The sequence below is a fragment of the Vespula pensylvanica genome, chromosome 3 (genome assembly GCF_014466175.1).
Source record: "Vespula pensylvanica isolate Volc-1 chromosome 3, ASM1446617v1, whole genome shotgun sequence".
Taxonomy (NCBI): Eukaryota; Metazoa; Arthropoda; class Insecta; order Hymenoptera; family Vespidae; genus Vespula; species Vespula pensylvanica.
In genome coordinates, this window is record NC_057687.1 from 8,379,072 (window position 1) to 8,392,468 (window position 13,397).

The 13,397-nt window shown below is 27.5% G+C and overlaps 3 protein-coding genes across 10 annotated transcripts; 2 read left to right on the forward strand and 1 right to left on the reverse strand.

Moving 5' to 3' along the window:
• Positions 1–387: 387 nt before the first annotated feature.
• Positions 388–2,168, reverse strand: LOC122628173 (ubiquitin domain-containing protein 1). Its single transcript, XM_043810142.1, has 4 exons — positions 1,986–2,168; positions 1,222–1,581; positions 1,024–1,142; positions 388–951 (listed from the first exon to the last, which is right to left on the reverse strand). The coding sequence occupies exons 1-4, from the start codon at positions 2,065–2,067 to the stop codon at positions 790–792; spliced, it is 723 nt and encodes a 240-aa protein (XP_043666077.1). The 5' UTR covers positions 2,068–2,168; the 3' UTR covers positions 388–789.
• Positions 2,169–2,176: 8 nt separating this feature from the next.
• LOC122628168 (MMS19 nucleotide excision repair protein) lies at positions 2,177–7,242 on the forward strand. 4 transcript variants are annotated; one of them, XM_043810131.1, is made up of 10 exons: positions 2,177–2,224; positions 2,441–2,594; positions 2,914–3,152; positions 3,231–3,563; positions 3,639–4,233; positions 4,358–4,639; positions 4,759–5,480; positions 5,578–5,835; positions 5,913–6,077; positions 6,135–6,760. In XM_043810131.1, the coding sequence occupies exons 1-10, from the start codon at positions 2,207–2,209 to the stop codon at positions 6,333–6,335; spliced, it is 2,967 nt and encodes a 988-aa protein (XP_043666066.1). In that variant the 5' UTR covers positions 2,177–2,206; the 3' UTR covers positions 6,336–6,760. The 4 variants fall into 4 exon arrangements, with proteins under 4 accessions (XP_043666066.1, XP_043666065.1, XP_043666067.1 ...); XM_043810132.1 differs by lacking the exons at positions 2,177–2,224; positions 6,135–6,760 and adding exons at positions 2,357–2,372; positions 7,113–7,242; XM_043810129.1 differs by lacking the exon at positions 2,177–2,224 and adding an exon at positions 7,113–7,242 and having other exon boundaries at positions 6,135–6,339.
• Positions 7,243–8,300: 1,058 nt separating this feature from the next.
• LOC122628172 (pantothenate kinase 3) lies at positions 8,301–13,397 on the forward strand. 5 transcript variants are annotated; one of them, XM_043810137.1, is made up of 10 exons: positions 8,301–8,751; positions 10,219–10,399; positions 10,833–11,011; positions 11,090–11,263; positions 11,337–11,504; positions 11,584–11,660; positions 11,751–11,927; positions 12,026–12,161; positions 12,349–12,462; positions 12,544–13,397. In XM_043810137.1, the coding sequence occupies exons 2-10, from the start codon at positions 10,276–10,278 to the stop codon at positions 12,595–12,597; spliced, it is 1,203 nt and encodes a 400-aa protein (XP_043666072.1). In that variant the 5' UTR covers positions 8,301–8,751; positions 10,219–10,275; the 3' UTR covers positions 12,598–13,397. The 5 variants fall into 5 exon arrangements, with proteins under 5 accessions (XP_043666072.1, XP_043666076.1, XP_043666073.1 ...); XM_043810141.1 differs by having other exon boundaries at positions 10,219–10,384; XM_043810138.1 differs by lacking the exon at positions 8,301–8,751 and adding an exon at positions 9,031–9,503.

A 13,397-nucleotide genomic window follows, 5' to 3' on the forward strand; every position in this document is an offset into this window, starting at 1 on the left:
AGAGAGAGAGAGAGAGAGAGAGAGAGAGAGAGAGAGAGAGAGAGTAAATTAAATAAAAAAAAAAGTTAGTTACTACATCAGGACGTCAGAAAAAAATTATTTGTATTTATGACCTTGCAATCATTCTCTGTTATTGTCCATCAAGTTATTCTTACTTTGCTCTGATAAACTATTAACAATATCGCTGCAATTTCCAATATGAATGATACATTTTATTTGTCTGATTGTTAATTATGTAATAGCCTTCAACAAGATATTTATAGTTTCTTACATAAATATTTTTATATTTTTACAGCACCAGTACTATCATTGGTAACAATATATATGACGATAATCATTTCAATGTCAATTAGATAGAAATGTTTAATTGTAAAACTTTGCATAGTATTAATTTTGTATTCGTATATTGATGTTGAAGATATATCTCAGTCGATTTTTACTGTACATGTAAATAGATAACATTGAGTAAAATAAGCACATTCTCATACACACACAATTCTCTTTACTTTGCTAGACATTGTAATATATATCAAATTGTAAACATAATCAAGTATAATGACTATACTTTATATAATGTAGAACTCAAATAATTTATCCAAGTATTAGCATATTTGATAATACTCACAACTTAAATTGATGTTACTATGTAAAACCAATCTCAGTTAATACGTTATATTTAACGAATGCAATAAAAAGTGCAAAATGTTTGTTTTAATATGTGCAAGAATGTGCTTAATATTGATTATTGGTTTAGTGGTGTGTTTGATCACTTCATATGCATATGTAAATTCAACTGGTTTTAGCTGGACTGTCATCCGTTTTTTCTGGATTTACAATTACTTGAATTACATAACCTGGCTGCACTTTTGCTTCTTCTATATGCATCTTATCACCTAATAATTTTCCACCAAAAAACCACCGTTGTCGTGATGGTTCTAGGCCTTCTTGACTCTAATTTTATAAATCCAAATATTGTTAAATATATATCATGATGGATATTAATGACGATATCATTATACATACTTGTAATTTCTTTTTGGCTATACCAATAGTATCCTTGCTGTATACAGGTAATTTTACATCCCCTAAAGTTGTAGATAGTCGTAATTTTAAAGTTTGCTCGGTTCCTCCATCAACTGGTTCTAAATAAATAATGTTAATCAAACTAATTACATGGAACTATTGTTTTATATTAGATATATCAATTATATAATTATTTACCTGAACAATCTGCTGGTGAATCTCTGCCACTATCTTCTTTTACAATATTGATAGGATATGATAAACAATAAATAGGGACTTGATATCGTGTACCTAATTCATCATAACATTCCGTTAAGAAACCATTTGGCACAGAAATATTAGCTCCATCTAATATAGCCTGTGCTAATTGATAATCTTGTGCTTCAGCTGCTGTCGCACCAGCTCTTAATGCATCCCATATTTCTTTTCTTCCATCAAATGCAGGAGCTGTATCCCAAAACTCATCTCTTTTACTTCTTAGTTGACCTTCAGTTAAAGGTACGTCTGACTTCCATCTGATTACCTCATGGCAAAGTGGGTGATTTTTTCTTGAATTTCCTATATAAATAATATAACATATAATAAAAAATATTACATGTATATATTTTAAAGATATTATTTTCGATTTAGTATATATTTACATATTCGTGTAATTAAAAAACATAAAAATTATTTACTATTTTACGACTTTTATAGGCTAATGTTATTTCTGATGCAAATGTTGAAATAAAACATAAATAATTTTATAAGGATACATACCGTTTTTGAAACTATAATACTTCACATAGCCAAGTATAATAAAGAAAACATAACTACGAATAATATTATTTCGAACAAATTATGTCAGGTGTATACATATAAGACGTATTACAGAGCAGACACGAAGGTAAAAGAAAAACTACTTCAAGGTTAGTTAAAGTTAGGCGTAATTTATAGATGACCGATTTTGGTTAAATTTTTACCTGAATTAGTTCTCGTTGAATTTCCCGATGTATCATCGACTGAGGCATTTCTTGCCCTTGTTATGCCTATGCAGCCTCCCATCCTAGGCGGCTGAAGAAACTAAACATTTCACTGAAATTTAACAACACCTCACATGCCATTTTCATCCATTTTAGTTTTATATAGTATGATCCCGCAGCCACAAGGGGCGCTATAATCTAACCTAAAATAGAAACATGAAATGTTTGAATTTCACTGTGTAAATCATATTTAATTTTTTTTTTTCAGGAATGTTATCACTTATTCTATTCACATTTGTGTCTCTTTGCGATGATCGATAATTGAGTCATATATTATACATGTGTATATATATCTATATCTATATCGATATATATATATATGTGTGTGTGTATATTCTCGAGTAAAAAATTTGCTTTAAAATTAAATGGAGAATGCATCCGATAAATTCTTTGAGGTTAACTCGCACAATAATTCCGTTGTTAGATCATTTAGTCTAAAGGCATGTTTGGAGATGGCTTCTCCAGCAAGTTCCACTCTTGCAGAGAGGTTATCGGCTAATTTTAATGATAACGTTGCGTTGGTTTCACTATGTAAGGACATAGCCTTAGGTGCGTATTATAGTTAATTATCATAATTATTCGATTTATATCAACATGTTGCAGAAAGCCTTGATATTTATATAAAGTATATTTTAATAAAATTTCCAACCTTACAAGAATTTCTTTATCATACTGTAATAAAGAATAAAATAATAATAAATTTAATTTTTTATTCGTGTTACTAGATATAAATGATCATTTAACGATTAGAAAAAATAAAATTATTTAAAAATTGATAATATGTCAGGAATTTTTGTATTAAATAGTATATATATTTAAAATTTATTTGTAAGATATTTATGAATATTTTATTTCACTGATATTTCAGAGATACAACTAGGAAAATTAAAATTACCCACGTTTGTTGAAGAATTAGGTTCTTTAGTAACAAATAAGGATGTTAGTGTGCGAGAAGGAGGAGTCACAGCACTTTCCTTAGTATTGTCCGAGTTACCTAATGATTTTCTTAATGAATCTGAATTACATTTTATCACAATGTTCTTTTGTGATAGATTGAAAGATCATCATAGTATTATACCAGTAGTTCTTCGTGGAATTTTAGCAATAGTATGTAAATATTCTTATGTCTTCGAAGTAATTCAATTGTTATCTATATCGTATATATTTTATAATCTTTTTTTTTAGGTTCAAATGATTCATTTACCTCATGATGCACCAGCTTGTTTATTCGCAAAAATGTTTGAACATGTTCAGTGTCAATCTCAACTTTTACCAGATCGTCGTAACATCTATTTCATCTTTAAAACATTATTACAAAATAGATTAGATGACTTGAAAAAAATAGGACCTGAGTTTGTTTATGGGGTTATATCTTCTATCGATGGCGAACGTGACCCTAGAAATCTTATGTTACTGTTTAATATACTTCCAAATTTTATAAAAGAATTTCCATTAGGACATTTAGCAGAAGAAATGTTTGATGTTATATCATGTTACTTTCCAATAGATTTTAATCCTGTAATTATAATCTGTAATTACAAACGTATGATATTAAAAAAGTATATATGATATATAACACGATTATATTTTCAGGTTGGATCAGACGTGATCGGTATAACGCGAGAAGATTTGGCTGAATCATTAGCACCTTGCCTCTATGCAACTCCCGAATTTACAGAATTTTGTATACCACTTATATCAGACAAATTATCTTCCAATCTTAAAGTTGCAAAATTGGATTCATTGGATTTGTTATGTAAAGGAGCCTATGTATTTGGTGTGAACGGATTGGAGTCATATCTTTCGGAACTTTGGCCTGTTATAAGAAAAGAAGTTATGCCTGGTGGAGATCCAGAAATAAAAAATGCTACTCTTAAGACATTGGCTGCATTAATTGAAGTTATATCCGCAGATGAAAAAGTTCACGAAACATTTATTGAAAAAATATTAACGGATACTAAAACATCTTTATGTGATGTACAACTTAGTTTATTTAGACCAGCAGAAAATTTATTGGAGTCTGTAGCAATGGTGAACAAGCAAACTTGTATATACGTATTACGTGTCATAGTGCCAATTTGTCTTGGTCAATATTCTACTAAAAATACATTGATGGATAAAGTCATCATAATGGATGCTTTAAATAATTTTATGAAAATCTCTTCTGACTTAGGTTTCTCTATCAAAAGTATGTATTTAATTAATCTAAATTAATCTATTTTAAAGATTAAGATACTTGAATAAAAGTGTAGATATAAATTTGTATAGTAATGATAGAAAAAAATATTTTAATGGATGTAATGTTTTTATAGATGTTCCAGAATTAACTTGGACGGACATTCCGCAACTGTATTTTGATGAATTATCAAAACAATCTATAGAGTTAAGAATTAAAATACTTGTTGGTTTGACAATACAAAGAGCTTATTTAAAAGAGACTCATAGAATTTTATTGTATGATACTATATGTAATGAAATTGACACTGGTTGCGAAGAAATGAGAAACATTTGTCATACATGCCTGGCAGCATTTGCTAATTTATATCCAGATGAAGTATTAGTATTGGTTCAGGAAAAACTTCAGATTGATAAAGGTAAATAGTTAATGGATTTATTTTTATTTAACTCTCAATATTTGTTTTTTTTTTTTTTCATTTTTTATAATAATCCATGCTAATTTCAGATATTAAAGTATTGTTTTATTATGTTTCAGACGATATAGATGTAAAAATTAAAATTCGTAGATTACAAGCATTATCTGTAATTGCAAAGATTCCTGAATTAGCCAATGAAATATTACCAAAAGTTCTTGCTATAGGAAATTCTCTTAATTCAGAGATAAGTCTTGCTGCATTAAAGTGTATCCATAAACTTATTTCAGCTAGAAACAGTACTTCTGATATTCAATATTTTTTGTATAATGAATGTAACATCGTTGATAAATTAATTTCGTTTACAACAAATATTTCTGCTGATAAATTATCCCTTATATCAAGCATTTGTCAATGCATTGTAAGAAGTCTTTCTGTTGAGGATCAACAAATAATTACAGATAAATATATTGCTACTATAACACATAACACTTGCGAAAATGTCGTTACTGTGATAATCAGTCTACTTATTTCTTTAAGACAAGAAGTTAAGTTAACACTTGATGATAGTTTATTAAAAAGTCTATATAACTTAGCTATCAATAGTTCTAATTCTATTACTAGAACAATGTCTTGTCAACTACTTTCTGTGGTACTAAACAAAATGAATAATACAGAACATTTTAAAAATAGTTTGATATATCTTCAAGAAAAAATAAAGAAAAATTTGGAATCAACTTCTAATGTAAATATTAAAAAGGCAACTGTTATTTTACATATTTGGTTAACAAAAGCAGCAGTTACAAAAGGAAGTTGTAATCTCTCTCAAGATTGTCTCAATATTGTATGTATAGATTTTTAATATTGATAAAAATTATCTATATACAAGATACCATTATATTAAGAAAATTAATAATTATAACGATATTATATTTTTATAGCTTACAGAAATGCTCAAACATAATGAAGTAGGTGAATATGTAGCTCAAGAATATAAAACTTTAACATGTAAAATGGAAGATACTTTAACATCTGAAAACTTTTGTAATATAAAAATTTTTTATAAACAAAGAGTATTTCAGCATTTATTACAGCAAAATAATAGTTTTTTCAATAATTCAAGACAAAATTATTTAATTGCTTTAACTTATTTAATAGAAGAAATGCCTACTGAACTATTATACATGCATTTATCAGAAGTAAGTTTATATTATTTATTTATTAATATCGTTATTACCTCAATAATAATAATAATAATATGCATTTTTAACGACAGTTGGTTTTTCTTCTAATTGAATCTCTATCTTTGGACAATGGACAATTGGTTCTCTCTGCCTTGATAGTTTTAAAACTTTTGCTGGATACAAAAAATGAGATATTTGCAGATAAAATGCAATGTTTTATTCCAAAACTTTTGGAGTTATCAACATATAAATTAATGGTAATTATTTACATTAATTATTATTTATATTGATTATATAACAATTATATTTTTCAGGATATCAGAATAACGGCTCTAGACTGTTTAACAAATTACACAAATTATTCTGCTGTATTGGTTAATGTATATAAACCAAATGTCTTAGAAAAGCTTAAGATGGTTCTTGATGATAAAAAACGTTTAGTAAGGAAAGCTGCTGTAAAAGCCAGAACACGTTGGTTTTTAGTTTGTGCGCCCGGTGGAATCAAAGAACAATGAACTAGTAAATAATTTACACTGGTTGAACTTATTGATCACAAATTTTCAAGTATAAATTTATATAGTATAATAAAATTTGTTAACTTGTTTTAACTTTTTTATATTCCTAAATTTATTTACTGGTTGAAAATCATGTAAAACATCTCGATCGCTGAATATCTTGTTACGAATAATAAATAAAGTATAGTACACATATCTAAAATTACAAAAAAATAACTAATACGTATATGCATAATATGTACAAATGTCTACATTCTTAAAAGTGTACACAAATTTTATAACCGATTTAATAGATCGTTGCGCATATAATAATAGTATATATTTTGATTATATGCATTTACTTTGGATACTATATTTATTTGATGTGATGTGTAGTACAATTACATTTACTAACATTTCATTAAAATATAACTTTAATATTTATATGAACATTTATTTATGAATTTAAAAAGAAGCAGCATTACTTATATAATGTGCAAGACTTGTACTGTACATATTGCTCATAATCAAATAAAGAATTAATTTCAGTAATTGAATTTAAACCTGAAAGTTCCTACTAATGAAATTAGTTTGTTGGAAACATGGGTGATGGTAAGACCTTAGCAGCAAGAACTTTTATTTGTTTGTTTTTTATTGTACATATAAAATAAAAAACAAGTTAAATATATTGTAAAATCTTGCAATAATTATTCATATATACAAAAAGATGTATTTATGAACAAAAAAAGAAATAATTTAAATTCGTTGAAACATTATCGTTATCAAATTTGTTTATAGGTGTGGCTAAGACAGGTGCATACAAATATGATGATGGCACAAAATATATTGGAGATTGGAATAATAGAGGATTGAAACATGGTGCTGGTTCTTTACTTCTTCCTGATGGTACACGATACGACGGTGCCTTCCAAAATGGTCTTTGTTCTGGTTTAGGCATTATTATATTTCCCGATGGAGCAAAGTATGTCAATTTATTTAACATTTTATTTACGGGACTATTCAACTATCCATTTATTTTTTGTATAACTTTATAACAGTTAAAATAATATTATTTATTAATACATTTAGATACGAAGGTGAATTTATGCAGGGTTGGTTTCACGGACATGGAGTATTTTGGAGAGCCGATGGAATGAAGTTCGAAGGAGAATTTCGTGGTGGAAGAGTATGGGGCTTAGGTTTGTAATACTTGTATAAGAAAACTTATAAAGATGTAATCATTACCAAGAAATATTTCTTTTCTGCATTAAACGTAATATTTACTTAAGTTATATTAAATATAATATAACTTTGTAATATAGGTTTGGTGACTTATTCCGATGGGTCACACGGCTTTCCAAGAAACGAAGGATTTTTCCAGGACTGTAGACTTGTACGTCGTCGTCGTTGTCCAGATATAGTACAAAAAGCACAGAAAATTTCTATGATGGCTCGCGTACAATGCTCTTAAGTATTGTTGCATAGTAGACACGTAAGGTAGTATATTGTATCGTGTGTATGAAAGAATATAAAAAATAAACTATTAAAAATTAAATCTTATGTATTTTTGTTATTGCTAATATATATATATATATACTTTCCAAGTGATATATTCTCCAATACTTTTAAATATATATATATATATATATATATATATATATATTCTTGATTCTAGAGAATTGCAAATATATATGCTTTTTCTTTTAATGTAACTATCATTAAATTATAAAAATAGTAAGAAAAAATGTAAAATTATATAAAAGATGTATATAAAAAAATAATTGTGTCTAACATAACACAAAAACAAGCTTAAAGATTAAAAACAAGTCGAGAATTTTGTTCATATATAACCCTATATAATTTGAATCAACCCTTATTAAAAGTATATGTAAGTATATATGTATATTACCACCTTAATCGATTAGTATACCATTAGAGAGAGTGAGAGAGCGAAAGTGAGAATGAGAGAAAGAGAAAGAAAGAAAGAAAGATGGCGCTAGGAGTTATGCACTTATCTGACAAATTCTTGCGTTGCGGTTGATTAGTACTATCTATTGTAATTAATTGTAATTACGATAAATATCTAAAAGAACGCATACGTGAATTATTATCAGTCAATTGAGTTTCATAATTTCGTCTAATAAAACAAATCGATACAAAACATATGATTTTGTATTCATGGTGAAATCGACGTGATGGAGGTGTAAACAGAAAAGGAAATACTATGGATCAACGTTCACGTATTCGTGATTCTGTGTCAATAAAAGGAAAATACAAGTCCCTGATCGAAGGATCGGCCAGATTACCGCAAAACGTGGAAAGATAACCGACGACTAAAACGGTATATCTGCGTTAAGCAATAATAATATGTTTGGATATTTCTAATGATTCAGAAGATTTTGTATTTGAATTTTTTCGCACAAAATGACGCCTTTGGGTAAGCCAAGAAAACATTTCACATTGTTAGTATCCATTTTATCGTTTAAAGTATCATTTTTAATACAATTATTAAGACAATAATTTTTTATATTTCGTTCTTTTACTTTAATCAGAGTTCAGATATAAACAATCTTGCTTTGGCCACTGTCCGACATTTTGACAGTGTATACACGCTGGTTATTCTTGTTCAATTTTCTCTCTCTCTCTCTCTCTCTCTCTCTCTCTCTCTCTCTCTCTCTCTCTCTCTCTCTCTCTCTCACTCTTTCATTTTTTTTGCTCTCGCTTGATAAGTTATCATATTAATTGAATTTTTGTCTCGGTTTATATTCAAAATAAAATAAAATTAAAGAAGAAGAAAAAAAGGAAAGAAATATGATCATAGGTGTCACATGAATTCTCAAAAAGTTTAGGTCACGTCCTGTTAACCGATCGTATGACTCTTGATCTCTCTTTCAAAATTGATGACGATGCGTTCTTTCGTCAGAATATCATTCGTTTTCCAAGACGATTCCGTAACCGTTATTTCTAATATTATTTTTATCTTATTTGAGTTTGTGATTCATAAATAATTTGATCAGCTTAGTTCCACATGTTTGAAGAATTAGTTTTAAGAAATAATTTTATGGTATTCACGAATATAAAAAAGGGGGTCATTGTGGTATTTCCTATTAAAGTGTTCCTCTTGTTCTTATCTAGAACATGTTATGTGATGACGGAAGATAAATAAGTTTGTTTGCTGTTATTGTTTTGGTAAATATTTTCTTCGATTATTTTCTCGATAGATATGCTTCTCAACGTATCTCTTCGACGTGATTTATTTTCTTAATTTTATAAAGGTACGAATCTTGCATAAAAAAAATTGCATTTTTCAAAAATGTTCGTTTATTTATTTATTTATCTATTTATTTATTATTATTATTATTTTTTTCATTAATTGGGAAACTTCGTCATGTACACACACACACACACGCGCGCGCGCGCGCGCGCAAATTTGTAGAGGTATAATAAAATATAATAAAGTAAAAGAAATAAAAATAAAAATTTGTAAAATAATTTATAAAAGAAAGTAGGAAGAATATGATATATTTAAAAGTATTATCATTTACGCAACTTTATGTTAATATCTATTCACGTTTCCTATCCATGGCATGCATAATTAAGGTATAACCTTTGGCTCTTGTATGAAGATAAATGGCCTTACAGAGTTCATTCCATTTATAAAGTTAGCTATGCTTGAGTGTAAGTTGTTATAAATCAGACGTATTGAGTGATACATAACTAGGGCTTACTTTTATGAGAAGAACTATTATATTCTATTTTATTTAATCGAATAAAACATTTAATATTTTTCTATAGATATGGTTTCATTAAATTTTATGTAAGATAATACATTTTAATATACTTAATGTTGGATATAATTAAAATGTTATAAAAATTATTTTTAGAAAATTATTCTGTTTTATAGCAAAGAAGTTGTTCGTGATACTACAGACATTTACAATAAAAAATTTAGAATCTAATAATGAGTCCACAGAGTTTTAAGAAAAATTTGAACAATAAAATCATGGCATCAAATGGTTATTCTGGCGCAGAAGTGGCGGAAAGCGAGTCAAAAAATAATTCACCACCGTGTGAGTCCGTAAATTGTATGTGTGCTTAGATTAGCCAATTTTATTTTTATCTTTATTTTTATAGTATTTATATTAAATCTTGTTGTTTATGCTATGTGTAGATTATATATATTTTTACTATTGTACTTGTATTTTATATATATATATATATATTGCTTATATTTTGTTTTGCATTTGTTATAACTTTTGATTTATTTATTATATAGCTTCATGTTTAATGCCTTTATTCAATTTAACTTTCCAATATTGTAAAACATTTGTAGAAGTAATTATAATGAATCCTTTTTAATTTCCAGATGTATATAATATATTCTTATTTATAAAACATTAGCTGTTTTCTTTTTATAGTAATTATTTTTTTATGAAAGTATTTCAAATATTATATGTATATATATATCTCATATATATTAGTATATTTGAGCTTATTATATACAATTATTTTTTATAGCAATGCCGTGGTTTGGGATGGATATAGGTGGTACATTATGCAAATTAGTATATTTTGAACCTAAAGATATAACGAGAGATGAAGCTGACGCAGAACTTGAAACTCTTAAAAATATTCGGCGATATCTTACAAAAAATTCAGCCTATGGAAAAACAGGTCATAGAGATACGCATTTACAGGTATGAGATTGATTGTATTTGTATTTGCATATGAATAAGCTATAGATTATTTCTATTCTATTTCATTTCATTTTATAGATGGATAATGTTTATATTAGAGGCAGGCGTGGTACTTTACATTTTATTAGATTCCCTACCAGCGAGATGGGAAACTTTCTAGCGTTAGCAAAATCTAAAGGTATGGCGAATCTTGTAACCACTGTTTGTGCAACTGGAGGTGGAGCCTACAAATTTGAAGAAAATTTCAAAAAAGTACTTGTGAATTCGGATCAACATTATTAATCATATACGATGAATTTGTATAGCTATGTGGTTTAATTTACAGGAAGTAAATATGAGTTTGGCGAAGTTTGATGAACTGGACAGCTTAATACGAGGCATACTTTATGTAGAAATAACTAATCCACACGAATGTTATTATTGGTCTTATCCAACAGATAATAGCAGATGTCAAAAAATACCATATGATTTTTCTGAACCTTATCCATTCTTGGTATGATATTAATATTATTTAAAAAAAGCAGAAAAATGTATAGAATATTGTATTAATTATTTGAAATTTCTTGCAACAGTTAGTAAATATAGGTTCAGGTGTCAGTATATTAGCAGTGTATGGACCAGAAAATTATAAGAGGATATCTGGAACGAGGTAAGTTGTCTACATAATGATTCTAATGTTAATAATTATTTTAAATGATTTTGAAGAACCTCGTTTGTAACACATAAATAAACTTCATAGTTTAGGTGGTGGAACATTCTTAGGATTGTGTTGTTTACTTACTGGTTGTAACACTTTCGAAGAAGCAATTGAATTAGCAACAGGTGGTGACAACACTAAAGTAGACAAATTAGTGAAAGACATTTATGGGGGTGATTACGAGCCATTTGGTCTTCCTGGAGATCTTGTTGCCAGCAGGTAAATAGCATTTGATAACATCAATTTATTATTTACATACTTTTTCCATTAATTATATTCTTCTATTCACTTATAATTTATTTGTCCGATTTGTTTAGTTTTGGACAAATGAATTCTAAAGAACGTCGTAATGCTGTTACGAAGGAAGACCTTGCACGTGCAACTCTTGTCACTATTACCAATAATATTGGTTCCATAGCACGTATGTGTGCTGTTAATGAAAAGATAGAGAGGGTAATAAACCATATTAAATAATGTTTATAAGAAACGTATTAATTAATTCCGACTTATTATGAATTGTAAATTTTTTAAATATCTGTATAAATTATAATTGCAAATAAGATGATTTCGATATTATGTACAATACCAAACAAAAAACATAAATTCCATTTATTATGAAGAAGTAAACATTTCTTTTTAGGTGGTATTTGTTGGTAATTTCCTCAGGGTCAATCCTATTTCTATGAAATTATTGGCCTATGCTATGGATTATTGGTCTAAAGGAACAATGAAAGCTCTGTTTTTAGAGCATGAGGTAAGACACATAAGATAAATAATAGACAATATAAAAGAAAAAGATTTCTTTTTTATTTAATAAAATATCTTTCCTATCTAGGGTTATTTCGGAGCAGTGGGATGTTTATTGCAATTTAAAGGAGAAATAAACTGAGCGAGTTTATTTTATACATAGCATTCCAGCTGGGAAAATTTACTATAAAAAACTCATACAAAGTGTTAATTCTTTAATATATGTATGTATATATTTATATGTATATATATACACATATATTATTCATGTATATGTGTATACATATTATATATATTTATATATATATATGTATATATATATATATATGTATCTGTTCTTATATTTGATTCGTTTTCGAAGAATTTATGCGTTAATCACGTAATATTAATTGTAATAAATGCATAATGACTTAATGCTTCTATATGGTTTACAGTGTATCGTTGCAGGCTCTTTTACGAAATACACATTATTTATTATTTATTACTATTTATTATAAGTTTTCAAATGTCAGGGTATTTGTGTTAAGATTGGGTTACGTGATTGTCGCATATGTTCTTATTCTGGGCACAAACATCATATAATTTATATAAGTAATAATGGACCAAACCCAAATGCATATGAATCGTCTGATTCTTTATACGTTATATAGGATAGGTCTACCTCATAATTTAATTCGTATACTTATTTTTTTTTTTCTTAATATCTATGTATTACACATATACACAATTTAATTGCGTTCAGGTATACTAAGTATCACTGAGTTTTAATAATATTTTATTACAAGGTTTGCGTCTATATGTTTATTATACGTGCATGTTTTATAATAATCGTATATACATTTTATTGATACGTTAGTTTGCATATATTATTGTTTATATTTCTTTGTAAACGAATATTTGTATAACGAATAATATAGCATAAATTCCAGTATGTACAAAAAA